The 13956-nt window shown below is 48.7% G+C and overlaps 1 protein-coding gene across 1 annotated transcript in view; it reads left to right on the top strand.

Moving 5' to 3' along the window:
- Positions 1–13956, top strand: part of GCN1 (GCN1 activator of EIF2AK4) — a 55593-nt gene that overhangs the window by 33646 nt on the left and 7991 nt on the right. The window contains exons 37-51 of the mRNA XM_069497414.1: positions 234–413; positions 3050–3270; positions 4506–4574; positions 4773–4911; positions 5001–5197; positions 5395–5537; positions 7846–7963; positions 8075–8290; positions 9792–9956; positions 11265–11426; positions 11708–11800; positions 11900–12043; positions 12149–12418; positions 12649–12762; positions 13272–13502. Of these exons, the coding sequence (XP_069353515.1) occupies positions 234–413; positions 3050–3270; positions 4506–4574; positions 4773–4911; positions 5001–5197; positions 5395–5537; positions 7846–7963; positions 8075–8290; positions 9792–9956; positions 11265–11426; positions 11708–11800; positions 11900–12043; positions 12149–12418; positions 12649–12762; positions 13272–13502 (2462 nt within the window). The remainder of the gene's footprint in view (positions 1–233; positions 414–3049; positions 3271–4505; positions 4575–4772; positions 4912–5000; positions 5198–5394; positions 5538–7845; positions 7964–8074; positions 8291–9791; positions 9957–11264; positions 11427–11707; positions 11801–11899; positions 12044–12148; positions 12419–12648; positions 12763–13271; positions 13503–13956) is intronic.

Genomic DNA, 13956 nt, shown 5'->3' with positions numbered 1-13956 from the left:
CTCTTTTCCCTCACACTGTCCTGCCTCTCCCCTGGGATCCTACAGCTCAATAGGCCTTGGGAGCTTTCTGCTCCCTCTGCGAGAGCCAGCCCCCTTTGCCCTCCACCCAGAGCCTGCCTGAGCACAGTCTGTGGGGAAATAGGCCGGATGTCCCTTGCCCATGTCGCCAGCCCAGGTGACTTGCTGGCCTGTGCTCAGTGACTCAGTGCTGAGCATATGTCTGCTGTCTGCAGGGTCAGTGGAACTGCTTGGGGCAATGGCATACTGTGCTCCCAAGCAGCTGTCGTCCTGCCTACCCAACATTGTGCCCAAGCTCACGGAGGTGCTGACCGACTCCCACGTCAAAGTCCAGAAGGCCGGACAGCAGGCACTCAGGCAGATCGGCTCTGTCATCAGGAACCCGGAGATCCTGGGTATGGCTCTCCCACGAGGACACTCGCCCTGGCTGCACCCCTAGTCCCGCCTTTGGACACTGCAGGGAACATGCACCCATTCAGCTAAGATCTTGGCTCTCTGAGGCAAATATATTTACAGTGAAAAAATCTCTGACTCCTGAGAATCCCTTTTCCTAGGATAGTTAGTTGGAGGTAGTTTGGAAGCAGTTTGTTTTCCCACCAGTCTGGAGCAGCCATCATCGGCTCAGGAGCAGCTTGACCACGGGAGGTCCTTGTGCCCTACGCTGAGCATGAATGACAGTCTCTGGACCACATCAGCCCATCTAAATGTTAGGTTCTTTGAGAACTTTCTGTTCATCTCATTCCAGGAGGGCTGTGACAGAGGGGAGAGTCAGGGAAAGACTTAGTATTAACCTAACTGTACTTTTTTTTTTTTTAATTTATTTTTTATTGAGGTAAAATGTACATATATAGTTTACCATCTTTACCATTTTTAAGGGTACAGTTCAATGGTAATAAATACATTTATATTCTTTTTCACCCCTTCATCTCCCTCTTCCCCCAAACCTAACTGAACTCTTCAAATATATAAAGCCTTGAAATATATAAAAGTACAGGGAGAAATTTGAAAATACATTATATCATAGTGGGAAATTTCAACTCACTTCTCACTCACTGATAGGACAAACACAAAATTCACAAAGGATACATGCTTTTTAAAGTTTTTATTTTTTATTTTAAAATTGTTTTCCAGCTTTATTGAGGTATAATAAGTAGAAATTTTATACATTTGTATGTACAATGTGATGTTTTGATACGTGTTATACATTATAAAATCACAAGCTAAGTAGCATATTCATCACTTCACATAATTAACACTTTTTTTATGGTGAGAACATTTAAGATCCATCCCCTTAGCAAATCTCAAGTATGCAATAGAGTATTATTAACTGTAGTCACCCTGCTGGACAGTGACTTTCCAGGACTTACTTACCCTGCCTAACTAAAACTTTGTACCCTTTGACCATCTCTCCATCCACCCCCAACCCCCGCCCTCCCACCCTCCTAGTGATCGCCATTCTACTCTCTGCTTCTGTGGCTTCGACTTTTACAACGCTCAACAGTCCTGGGGATGTCTAAGGCCCAGAACAGTCTCATATCTATCAAATCCAGTGGAAATGCCTTTATTTAGGGATCCTGTATAGATATGGAGATAATATATATACATAAAATTGAAATAGAATGGGCATAATATAAAATTCACTCCTTTAAAGTGTACAATTCAGTGGTTTTTAGTGTATTCACAAAATTATGTAAACATCACCATTGTCTAGTTCCAGGGCATTTTTATCACCCTAGAAATAAACCCAATACCCATTAGCGTTCACTCATCATTTCCCCTCTACCCCCAACTCCTGACAGCTGTTAATCTACTTTCTATGGGTTTGCCTAGTCCAGACTTTTCATACAAATGGAGTCATGCAATATGTATGTGAACCTGTTGTGTTTGGGTTCTTGCACTTAGCATAATGTTTTGGAGGTTCATCCGTGTTGTAGCGTGCATCAGTACTTCATGCCTTTACACGGTGGAATAATAGTCCTTTGCATAGATGTACCACATTTTGTTAATCCATTCATCTGTTGTGAACATATGGGTTGTTTGTACTTTTAGGCCATTAAGAATAACATTGCTATGAACATTTGTGTAAAAGTTTTTGTGTGAACACATGTTTTTAGTTCTCTTGGTTAGATAACTAGGAAAGGAATTGCTGGGTCATATGGTAACTCTGCTTAACTTTTTGAGGAACGGCCATATTATTTTTCAGTGTCCAAATGGTTGTACCATTTGACATTCCCAACAGCATTGTACGAGGGTTTCGGTTGTTACCTGCCTCTTTGATTATAGCTGTCCTAGTGGGTACGAAGTGGCATCTCGTTGTGATTTTGATTTGCATTTCCCTAATGACCAATGATGTTGAGCATCTTTTCATGTGCTTATTGGTCATTTGCATATCTTCTATGGAGAACTGTCTGTACAAAACCTTTTTCCATTTTTAAATTGGGTTATTAGTTTGTGTATCGTTGGCCAGCATGAGTCTTTATAGCGGCTAAACTGCCTGGGCTTTGGAAAAGATAACCCAGGTATTCCTCTTGGAATTCCTTCTGCCGGGCTGTTTGTGTGGCGTTGTTGAGAGCTAATTTTATCTGATCTTAGCTGTTCTAAGCACTGTGTGCTTCACTCTCATCACTAGTTTAGGGGCCTTTGGTGTCTCAAAACAGGTTTTTCCCAAAACCACTTGTGGGTTACTGGTTCGTGAATAAGGTCCATAGTGCCCAAGAAGCAATCCTGTGACAGCTCAGCACTGTGGCTGCAACTCACTACCCATTGAAACCAGCCTGGGGAGCCCTGCAAGATCACAGCTTCTCAGCGCAAAGGGGTGACAGCTGCCACCTCCACATAGTGACCTCGGCTTCCTGCCAATGGAATAAGGATGGCTCTTTGTAGACAGGCTGGCTTCCCCAGCTGGTGACTGTAGGGGTTCAGGGGGAAATACCCCTGCTCCCTTCCCTCATCCACTCCAGTACTGGGGACCCTGGGGCTTTGCCACTCCTTAGGCTTATACAAACCAGCCTCTTCCTGTTTGGATGTGCAGCCATTGCCCCGGTCCTGCTGGATGCCTTGACAGACCCCTCCAGGAAGACCCAGAAGTGTTTGCAGACCCTGCTGGACACCAAGTTTGTCCACTTCATCGACGCCCCATCCCTGGCCCTCATCATGCCCATCGTCCAGAGAGCCTTCCAGGACCGGTCCACTGACACGCGGAAGATGGCAGCCCAGATTATTGGCAACATGTATTCCCTGACAGACCAGAAGGTAGCAGCCCAGCGGGGGCTGGTGCAGGACAGACCAGTAGATGCTGGTTTAGGGTGCAGAGTCCCTGCCCACAGTAGACATGGAGGGATGTGGGCCTTGGTCCCTGATTACGTTTGCAGAGAGAAATGGGCCATTTAGGGGGTGAGAGGTAGAAATCCGGGCTCTCTGGGCATCTCGCAGAGCGCTGTGGTTCAAGTCCTTGTAAGCTTAGTCCTCAGCTGAGGTCCATCCCAGTGGGCCCCTGTTACAGGCTGAGGCGGAAGAAAGGCCCGCCTTCTCCTTTGACCTTTCAGAGTGTTGGTAAAGTGGCTGCTCTTTTGACTATTTTGCAGTGTTTTCTTGTTGTGAGCTTGGGCTTCTGTAAGCCTCTCAGAGGAATCATAGCTTGGTTTGGGAGATTGGCTTTGTTTGTTTGCTCCCAAGATTTGTTTTTTGTGTGATCTCACTGTCTACCACAGCTCTGCTTTCCTCACTGAGGCTGTGGGCAAAAAAGATAAAGTGGGAAAGTGATGTCAATCCTAGGAAAGTTGGGAAGTGAAAAAGTTCGGAAAACAAAAGATTTTATCCACATTTCCCCAACGCTAAAATAATTACTGTTAATGTTGTTTTATTACATTTAAAAATGATATTTCTGACCTTAAACATATTTCTAAGTTATAATAAGTTATTCATAAAACTGATTCTTAATAGTTATATAATATCCCAACAAGTTTATACACCGTAACTTATGTAATTCTATCATTGGTTATATAGTGTCCGAGGTTTTTTTGCTGTTTTAAGTGCTGCTACAGTGAACATAAGGCATTTTCTATATTTAAAAATTATTCCCTAAAGCTGAGTGCTACATCAGGAGACATAAACGTTTAGAGGTGAAGACAGGGAAGATGGTAATGAAATTCTGAAAGGAAAGTACCAGAAATAATTTTCTAAGGGCAGGAGGAATAAGAACATTGAACTGGTACCTCTGTTTGACCTGTTGAGTGTGGGCCTGGGGTCCTTTGTAGGGTCTTGAGCAATTGCATAGGGCCTTTAGGGCACCCGTCAGAGGGGGAGTTGTTTGCTCGTTACCCCTCCCCACCCATTCTGTGCGCACTTAGGTTTTCACGGTTGGTGCCCTTGCGGAGCACTCCTTGTCAGCAGAACGGGGAGGTCAGGGGATAGGGTCCATAGTAGCACAGGTCCTGGAGAAGGCAGGAATCCGGCCTCCCCCTGAGTTGCCTCTTGTGTCGTTGCAGGACTTGGCTCCTTACCTGCCCAGTGTGACACCTGGCCTGAAAGCTTCTCTTTTGGACCCTGTGCCTGAGGTGAGTCTGCAAGGAGGGTGGGGGGACCCGCTATTTTAGCCCAGTCCCCAGAAAATTGATTCCTGAGAATTCCCCAAAGCTGCTTTTGTGTCTGTTGGGTGAAGGGAAGGGGACCCTAGGTGCTCTTACCTGCTCTTGTGTATCTGCCTTGTTTTGAGCCACATCTCGTCACCACCCCTGGTCTCGGTTACCTGACAGGTGCGGACGGTGTCTGCAAAGGCTCTTGGAGCCATGGTGAAGGGGATGGGGGAGTCATGCTTTGAGGACTTGCTGCCGTGGCTGATGGAGACGTTGACCTATGAGCAGAGCTCCGTGGATCGCTCGGGCGCTGCGCAAGGTGAGGCCAGAGCAGGCGTAGGGACTGGACTGGAAATACCCTCTAGAGGCCGTCGGGTTCAGTGGGTTCATCTTGGCCTTTTGTTGCAGGATTGGCTGAGGTCATGGCTGGTTTGGGGGTAGAGAAGTTGGAGAAGCTGATGCCAGAAATCGTGGCTACAGCCAGCAAAGTGGACATTGCACCCCACGTCCGAGATGGCTACATAATGATGTTCAACTACCTGCCCATCACCTTTGGGGACAAGTTCACTCCTTATGTGGGTCCCATCATCCCCTGTATCCTCAAAGTAAGTGACAGTAACCACGTTGAAGGTGGAGCAGGATGCAAGTGCTCTCTTGGAGAGCTGGGGCTCCCTGCCAGGGGGTGGGGGGTGGGAGGCCAGGTGGCAGAGCCCTCATCCTGTTCTGCAGGGAGCCCCATTTCCTCTTGGGCTGGGTGCCCAAGGGAAGGCAGCTCTGGCTGATCTGCCCTCTGTGTGCGCAGGCTCTTGCCGATGAGAATGAGTTTGTGCGTGACACTGCCCTGCGTGCGGGCCAGCGGGTCATCTCCATGTATGCTGAGACAGCCATTGCCCTGCTGTTGCCCCAGCTGGAGCAAGGCCTGTTTGATGACCTCTGGAGAATCAGGTGAGAACGCCAGTGGGAATACCCAGGGGGCCAAGTAAGCAGAATATTGCCAGGAACTCTCTCTGAACTTTCTCTAGACCCTTGCTTTTAACCATTTTGACTCTTTCTAGTGTCTTGTAACGTCTTTATTCTGATTCTTTTTAAAAATTCTCTCTCTTCAGTCCTCTAGTTTGTACTGAGATTTTATTTTATTGATTCAATTATTTGAGACAGGCCAGGCACAGTGGCTCATGCCTATAATCCTGGCACTCTGGGAGGCTGAGGTGGGAAGATCACTTGAGCTCAAGAGTTCACGACCATCCTGAGCAAGAGTGAGACCCCATCTCTACTAATAGAAAAAATAAGACGGGTGTGGTGGTGAGTGCTTGTAGTCCCAGCTACTTGGGAGGCTGAGGCAGGAGGATTGCTTGAGCCTGGGAATTTGAGGTTTCTGTGAGCTAGGCTGATGCCACGGCACTCTAGCCTGGGCAACAGAGTGAGACTCTGTCTCCAAAAAAAAAAAAAAAAAAAATTGAGACAGAGTCTGACTCTGTTACCCGGGCTAGAGTGAGTGGCCCAATCACAGCTCTCCATAGCTTCCAACTCTTGGGCTCAAGCAGTTTTCTTGCTTCAGCCTCCTGAGTAGCATGGGCACAAGCCACCATGCCCAGCTATTTTTCTTATCTTTTGTAGAGATGGGGTCTTACTATGCTGCCTGGGCTGTTCTCAACCTCTTGGGCTCAAGCGATCCTCCTACCTCAGCCTTCCAAAGTGCTGGGATTACAGGTGTTAGCTACCATGTCTGGCCCTGTATTAAGATTTTAAATGTTGAGTACTCTTTAAACTAGAAATTCTACTTCAAGGAATATATTCTGGGGATATTTTTGGTCAAATGCTCATGGCTTTATACATAAGGGTGTCGGTTTTATTTATTTTTATAGATTTAGGGGATACAAATGCAGTTCTGTAACATGGATATATGTAGTGTAGTGGTAAAGTCTGGGCTTTTAGCATACCCGTCACCCAAATACTGTACATTGTACCCAACAGGTAATTTTTCATCCCTCACCCTTCTTCCACCTTCCCACCTTTTGTAGTCTCCAGTATCTGTTATTCCACTCTGTGTGGCTGTGTGTACCCATTGTTTAGCTCCTACTTACAAGTGAGAACATGCAGTATTTGAGTTTTCGTTCCGGCATTACTTCACTTAGGATAATGGCCTCCACTTCCATCCAAGTTGCTGCAAAGGACATTGTTTCACTCTTTTTTTTATGGGTGATTATTCCGTGGTATTCCGTGGTAATATATACACCACATTTTCTTTATCCACTCATTGGTTGATGGACACTTAGGCTGATTCCGTATCTTTACTATTGTGAATAGTGCTGTGATGAACATATGAGTGCAGGTATCTTTTTGATATAATGGCTTCTTTTCCTTTGGGTAGATCCCCAGTAGTGGGATTGCCGAATTGAGTGGTAGATCTGTTTTTACTTGTTGAGAAATCTCCACACTGTTTTCTGTAGAGGTTGCACTAATTTGCCATAAAAATCTTTGTTGCAGTGTTGCTTGTCATTTGAAAATTAGAGGTTGGTTTAAAAATATAGCACATCCTTATGGTGGACTTTCATTCAGCTGTCACAGAGAATGGTATAGGACAGTATTAGGTGCCACAGAAAGCTCCTCAGCCTATTATTGATAGGACAGTGGAGGCCGTGGCCCAGCCACGTGGTGTGTAGTGTGGGCCTGCTTCCCACATTGTATGGGCTGTGCGTGCGTGTCTTTGTGTACTGGGAGATTTGTATGGGGTGTCACCAGAGTGTCACAGTGGTTGCCTGGGTAGTGAGAGTTTGGGTAATTGTTTATATCTCTACATGTTTTTATGTATTTTTTGAAATTTCAGTTTGAATATGACTATTTTTCTAATAATTAAAAATAACCTAATTTAATTTGTGGAGAAATGAAGTTTATCCTTTTAAGGCCTCTCTGTTTCCTCACTTCTGATGATCAGTCTTCCTAGTTTACTGTTAGTGCTTCTTTTTTGTGTGTGCTCTCTCTCTCTTTTTATGACTTTTACTATAGAAATTTTCACATATTTTTTAAAAATGTTTTGTCTTTTCTGCAGCTAAAGCAATATGTGCTTATTAGCAGAAAACTTGGAAAATATGTAGGAAAGTGTAAAGAAATGAAATCCGTCTTAGAACTGTTTTCCCATCCCAAGATAACCGCCATGAATATTTAGGGAACATTTTTTTTCTAGTCTCTGTTCTGTACAGTGCTTGATTACACCCTTGCAGCTATGCGACTGTGTTCTTGGCCTCTTTCTCAGGTTCAGCTCTGTTCAGCTCCTTGGGGATCTCCTCTTCCACATCTCAGGAGTCACTGGGAAGATGACCACAGAAACTGCCTCCGAGGATGACAACTTTGGAACTGCCCAGTCCAACAAGGTGCCTGCCTGGGGTGGTTTTTCCTGCCTCTGCTGATGGTAGGGTGTGCCCGGAGGCTCATCCTGTGGCGGCTTCACCACCCTGTTCTCTGTCCCCTCCCACTGGCTGCAGGCCATCATCACTGCCCTGGGGGTAGACCGGCGGAACCGGGTGTTGGCAGGGCTGTACATGGGCCGCTCAGACACCCAGCTGGTGGTGCGGCAGGCGTCCCTGCACGTCTGGAAGATTGTTGTCTCCAATACCCCACGCACCTTGCGTGAGATCCTGCCCACCCTCTTTGGGCTTCTGCTGGGTTTCCTGGCCAGCACATGCGCAGATAAGAGAACGGTAAGTTTCGAGGGCCTTGCTCTGGCCCAGCACCCCCTGGTGACTCCTTTCAGAGCCTAGAAAGCTGGGTCTGCAGAGCCTGGGAGAGCACATAGGATCCCCTCCCTAACAGGAGAATATTATTTACTTAATCATTCAGCAAATATTTATTAAGCATCTCTTGTGTGCTAAGCAGTGGGCTAGCACCTGGGGACATAATGGGGAAGAAAGGCAGCCTCATCCCTTAACCTACAGTCTGGTTGAAGAGGTAGATTTTAATCCGATAATCACACTGATTGTGATCTATTTCATATCATAAGAGATGTAAAGTGCAACTGTGGCAAGTGCTGCATGGCCATGCAAATGCGCATAAGCGGAGTGTTTGACCTAGCAGTGTGTGTATGTGTGTGTGTGTCAGTGAGCGCTTCTCAGAAGAAATGATGCTTGCAGATGAAAGAAGGGTAAGCACTAAGCAGCTGAGGAGGTGAGAGACCATTCCAGACTGACGGAGTGGTGCGTGAGATACAAGCATGGGGTGTGCAGAGCCCCGTGGTGTGGTGGGCAGGAACTTGGTACTTGGGAGGGGCTGAGCAAGGCCAGGGTGGCTGGAGTGCAGAAGCTGGGCGGAGCAGCGTGCCATGAGGTGAGGCTGGCGCTGGCGGGGACAGACAGGGTTCAGAGGTTGGAAGGAGGTGCCCCGGCTGGGCTTATGGTCACTTCTGTGAGTCCCCTTTGGCCCACTTCCAACCCATCCCTGGCAAGCAAATTGTGTGTTTGTCTGTAAAGAAGGGTTTGCATGAGGCCTCAGAGAGGAGATGGGCTTTTTCCCTAAATCGTTTGTTCCAGATTCCCAAATTCCCTTGAGCAAAAGAGCACAGGGTTAAGAGTTCATGCTGGGTATGGGGGCTCATGCCTATAGTCCCAGCTACTCAGAAGGCTGAGGCAAAAGGATCACTTTAGCCCAGGAGTTTGAGGCTACAGTGAGCTATGATTGACAGGCCACTGCACTCTAGCCTGGGTGACAGAGCAAGACTGTGTCTCTTAAAAAAAAAAAAAAAAGAAAGAAAAAGAAATTTATTAGCTGGGTGTGGTGGCTCATGCATGTAATCCCAGAACTTTGGGAGGCCAAGGTGGGAGGATCACTTGAGGCCAGGAGTTGAAGACCAGCCTGGGCAACATAGCAAGGCCCATCTCTAAAAAAAATTAGCAAACCTAGCTGGGCCTGGTGGCATGTACCTGTAGTCCCAGCTACTTGGGAGGCTGAGGTGGGAGGATCGCTTGAGAGCAGGAGTTGGAGGCTGCAGTGACCTATGATTGCACCACTGTAGAAACAGGGATAATTTTCTTTTGTAGTGTTTTGTGAGCACCTTCGGGGCTTTTTAGGGGTAAGAGCATTTGAGGAAGTTGAGTCAGTGACTCGGATAAAGCCTACAGGGTTCCAGGGCCCTCATTCTGGAATTGTCTTCTGGGTGCCCTGGGGCTTGGCAGGGAGTTGATGTCCTGATTTGATCTCTGCTGACAGATTGCAGCAAGGACATTGGGAGATCTGGTCAGAAAGTTAGGGGAGAAAATCCTGCCTGAGATCATCCCCATCCTTGAAGAAGGCCTGAGGTCTCAGAAGAGCGACGAGAGGCAGGGTGTGTGCATCGGGCTGAGTGAGATCATGAAGTCCACCAGCCGGGACGCTGTGAGTATCTCCTAGGGCCCTAAAGCAGGTGGCGCGACCCAGAGAGCAGGAGGAGGTGACAGGAGGAGCTTCACCTCAGAGGGTTCGCCTAGACCTCAGGGACATGCCAGCCTCACCCTGGAAGGTTGCTGGCCAGGCCACATGTGGACTTAAATTTCCTCCTTCTCAGCTTTCCTGTCAGTTTTGCTGGCTAAGAGCTAAGCGGTTTGGAGGCCTCCTTGAGTGGCCTTTGCAATTGGAGATGATCTCTCTTCCCATTCTGGAGGTTGCTCAGGATCAGTCCCTTTGGTGACACTGTATCAGTCCAGCTAAAATATGTGCTACCCCTTAGTGGCAGGGGATGACAGGTGTGTGAGTGGTGGCTGGCTATGGGCAGCAGGAGGGGGTGCGCTCATCCTGAGCAGGAGTGGAGCAGGTAAGAGTTTCGGCACCCAGTGGGTGGACACATCCTGACTGTAGCAATACACTGTTTCCATAGCAGCAGCATTCAAGGGGTTTCACCTTAGTTTCTGAGGTAGTGGATCCTCAAAACACTCATAGGCTCTATCTTCATCTTTGGGTGAAAGCACAAAGTGAGTAAGTGGACGGCCAGTTAGAAATGTAAGAAAGTAGCCAGTTGCTTGGCCCTGGGCATCCTAGTCTGATTTACTGATCCCTCTCCTATGCGTATCAGTATGTCTCACATTTGGTGTTTTAAATTTGCATTTGGCAAAGAATCAAATTCTGTCACCAAAAAGAGTTACGATTTATTGAATACTTACTGAGTCTCCCAGAGGCTGACTTCTTGTCTGAAAGGCACCCACAGTTTGGAAGCGAGGCTGAAATACCAGCTAGTTTTTAGAGTCCAGAGTGAGCTTTGCTTTGGTGGAACAGTTACCGAGGGAACAGAGCCATCGTTGGCCCTGTAGCAGATCCAGAGACTGCCTGGTGGAGGAAGTACTTGGCTTGAGAGTTGGAGAAGAACTTGGAGTTTTCCAAGAAAGAGCCCAGGGGGAGAGGGAGGCCAGATCTCGCTGGGCCTTGCCAAAGGAAGGAGTTTGAGTTCTTAGAGAAGTATCTGGAGAACTCGCCTAAAAACTCAACTGATCAATTGATAACTCTGGGTGAAGGATACTTGGGGGTGCATCACATACCCTCTCTGCTTTTTTATATTTCAGAATTTTCGCAGTAAAGACTAAGTTAAAAGAAAAGTCAGGCAGAGGGAGTTGGGTGGCCTGGCTGGGTCAGAGTCCCTTGCCTGTGTGCCCTCGCTTACTTCTCCTTCCTCACCTTTTCTGAGCCTGGTACAGTTGCAACTTGCTGTTGCAGGTGCTGTATTTCTCCGAGTCCCTTGTGCCTACGGCAAGGAAGGCTTTGTGTGACCCTCTGGAGGAGGTCAGAGAGGCGGCCGCCAAGACCTTCGAGCAGCTGCACTCCACCATTGGCCACCAGGCTCTGGAGGACATCCTCCCGTTTCTACTGAAGCAGCTGGTGAGTGGATCTGCCACACACCTACCAGTTTGGCTTTTGCTGTCTTTGTAGAAGCAAAATGTAGGGGGATTATTCTGCCAAGGCAGTCGGAATGTGGGCCCTCCAGAGGGAGTGGGTGCAGCAAGATCAGATTTGGCTTGTGCTTCTCCTTTGACTATAAGTAAACGTGGGTGCACAGGAGGGGGAGGGCAGTGGAGCAGGAAGCTGGCTGTGGCTGGTTTAGACAACAGAGATGTGGACAAGAGCCACTCCCCAGGGTTGTCCCCAATGTCCCTCTGCAGGATAATGAGGAGGTGTCTGAATTTGCCTTGGATGGTCTGAAGCAAGTTATGGCCATTAAGAGTCGTGTGGTGCTGCCCTACCTCGTGCCCAAGGTAAATCCCAACACATGGCAAACATCCTCTGGCCCTGAATCCACGAGTTGTTCCAGCAGGAGCATGGCATTGAGTTGATGTTTGTCATCCTTCCACCAGCTGACAACTCCCCCTGTCAATACCCGGGTGCTGGCTTTCCTTTCGTCTGTGGCAGGCGATGCCCTGACCCGTCATCTTGGAGTGATCCTCCCCGCGGTCATGCTGGCCCTGAAGGAGAAGCTCGGGACTCCAGATGAGCAGCTGGTGAGGGGGTCGTGGTCATGGTCACGCCCATCACTTTCTAACAGCCATCCTGTCCTGCCTCTGAGGATCTGTGCTCAGCACGCATATGTCCCCTGTGACTTTTAGGAGATGGCCAATTGTCAGGCTGTGATCCTCTCAGTAGAGGATGACACAGGGCACCGGATCATCATCGAGGATCTGCTGGAAGCCACCCGCAGCCCTGAGGTGGGCATGAGGCAGGCTGCCGCCATCATCCTCAACATCTACTGTTCTCGCTCGAAGGCTGACTACACCAGCCACCTGCGGAGCCTGGTCTCAGGCCTCATCCGCCTCTTCAACGACTCCAGCCCCGTGGTTTTGGAGGAGAGCTGGGATGCCCTGAATGCCATCACCAAGGTAAGGGGACTACTGACCCCACAGCCAACTTCTGATTATAGAAAATTCCAGGATTCTATGAGGATGGACTCTTACAAGAATCCCCCATGTATCTGTCACCCAGCTTTCACATTTATCACCTCGTGCTAGTCTTGTTTATATTCTCACCCACACCCTCCCCCTGCTGTATTAGTTTGAAGCAGTCTTGAGAGGGCTGTACATCCTCTCTGCTTTCTCCTGGGTTCCCACAGAAGCTGGATGCTGGCAACCAGTTGGCACTAATTGAAGAACTGCACAAGGAAATCCGGCTCATAGGGAATGAGAGTAAAGGCGAGCACGTGCCAGGGTTCTGCCTCCCGAAGAAGGTGAGCCGGGGCCCCGTGGTGCAGGAGGCTGTGGGCCTGTGGGCCTGTGGGCCTGTGGGCCTCCTGAGCCTTCCCGTACCCTCACCGCAGTCCCAGGTCTGCGATGGGGCCTCGGGAGCAGCAGCTGTGTCAATCTGACATCACGCTCTGGGTGCTCAGCACCTTCATAGTGTGTTTCCTCCTGTGGTGGCCAGATGGGGACAAGGTTAACGCTACCTTCAGTTTAAGCTGTGGAGGTCACCTGGGCCAGAGCAAGTGAGTCACAGAGGTAACAGCAGTGTGTTACCTCTGTGTGATAGGCCTGTTGGGGCTGTTGTCTTTTTGTCACTGTGCAGTCAAGACTGTTCCCTAGCCAGCAGCCTCTCAGGCTGCGATCCCGAAATTCAGCCCAAATCAGTATCCTGTGGAGCTGAGCAGAGGATGGCTGTCAGGAGCGCCTTACTTTGCAGGAGAGACACCTGGGCCTAGGTCATTTGAGATTTGACTCTCGGGTGTGGTTCTCTTATCAGGGAGTAACCTCTATCCTTCCCGTGTTGCGGGAAGGAGTCCTGACTGGCAGCCCTGAACAGAAAGAGGAAGCAGCCAAAGCCTTGGGCTTGGTGATCCGCCTGACCTCGGCTGATGCCCTGAGGCCCTCCGTGGTCAGCATCACCGGCCCTCTGATCCGCATCCTGGGGGACCGGTTCAGCTGGAATGTGAAGGCGGCTCTGCTCGAGACACTCAGCCTCCTGCTGGCCAAGGTGGGTGACTGATGAGTTCCTTCTGTTGGTCCGTTCAGATCTTAGAGAACAGGTCTGTCTGCAGGGGACTGACACGAGGTGACATGTGGCTGCAGGGCAAGAGCTTTATTGTGGAGAAATGGCAGAGCAGAGGGAGTTAAGACTTGGACTCTAGACACGCTCCACCATGGTTCAATTCCAAGCCCTGCACATAGTAGCTGTATCACTGGGATGACCTTGGGAAAGCCAGATAACCTCTGAACCTGTCTCCTCACCTGTGATGTGAGAGTAGTCACGCTGTCTGCCTCCTCCCGGGCTGGTAACGTGCGCATTCGATGAAATAATGTCAGGCACAATGCATGTTCAACACGTGTCAGTTGCTATTATTTTGAAAAATTACTGCTTCAGAGGAAAACATTCAGGACCACTTGAATACAATGCAAACATTGTTTCAAGATGCTTCAGTTCTTTGCCC

This window comes from Eulemur rufifrons, chromosome 21 (assembly GCF_041146395.1).
Source record: "Eulemur rufifrons isolate Redbay chromosome 21, OSU_ERuf_1, whole genome shotgun sequence".
Lineage (NCBI taxonomy): Eukaryota > Metazoa > Chordata > Mammalia > Primates > Lemuridae > Eulemur > Eulemur rufifrons.
Note: the sequence above shows the minus strand (reverse complement) of the source record. Positions and strands in the feature narration are given on the sequence as shown.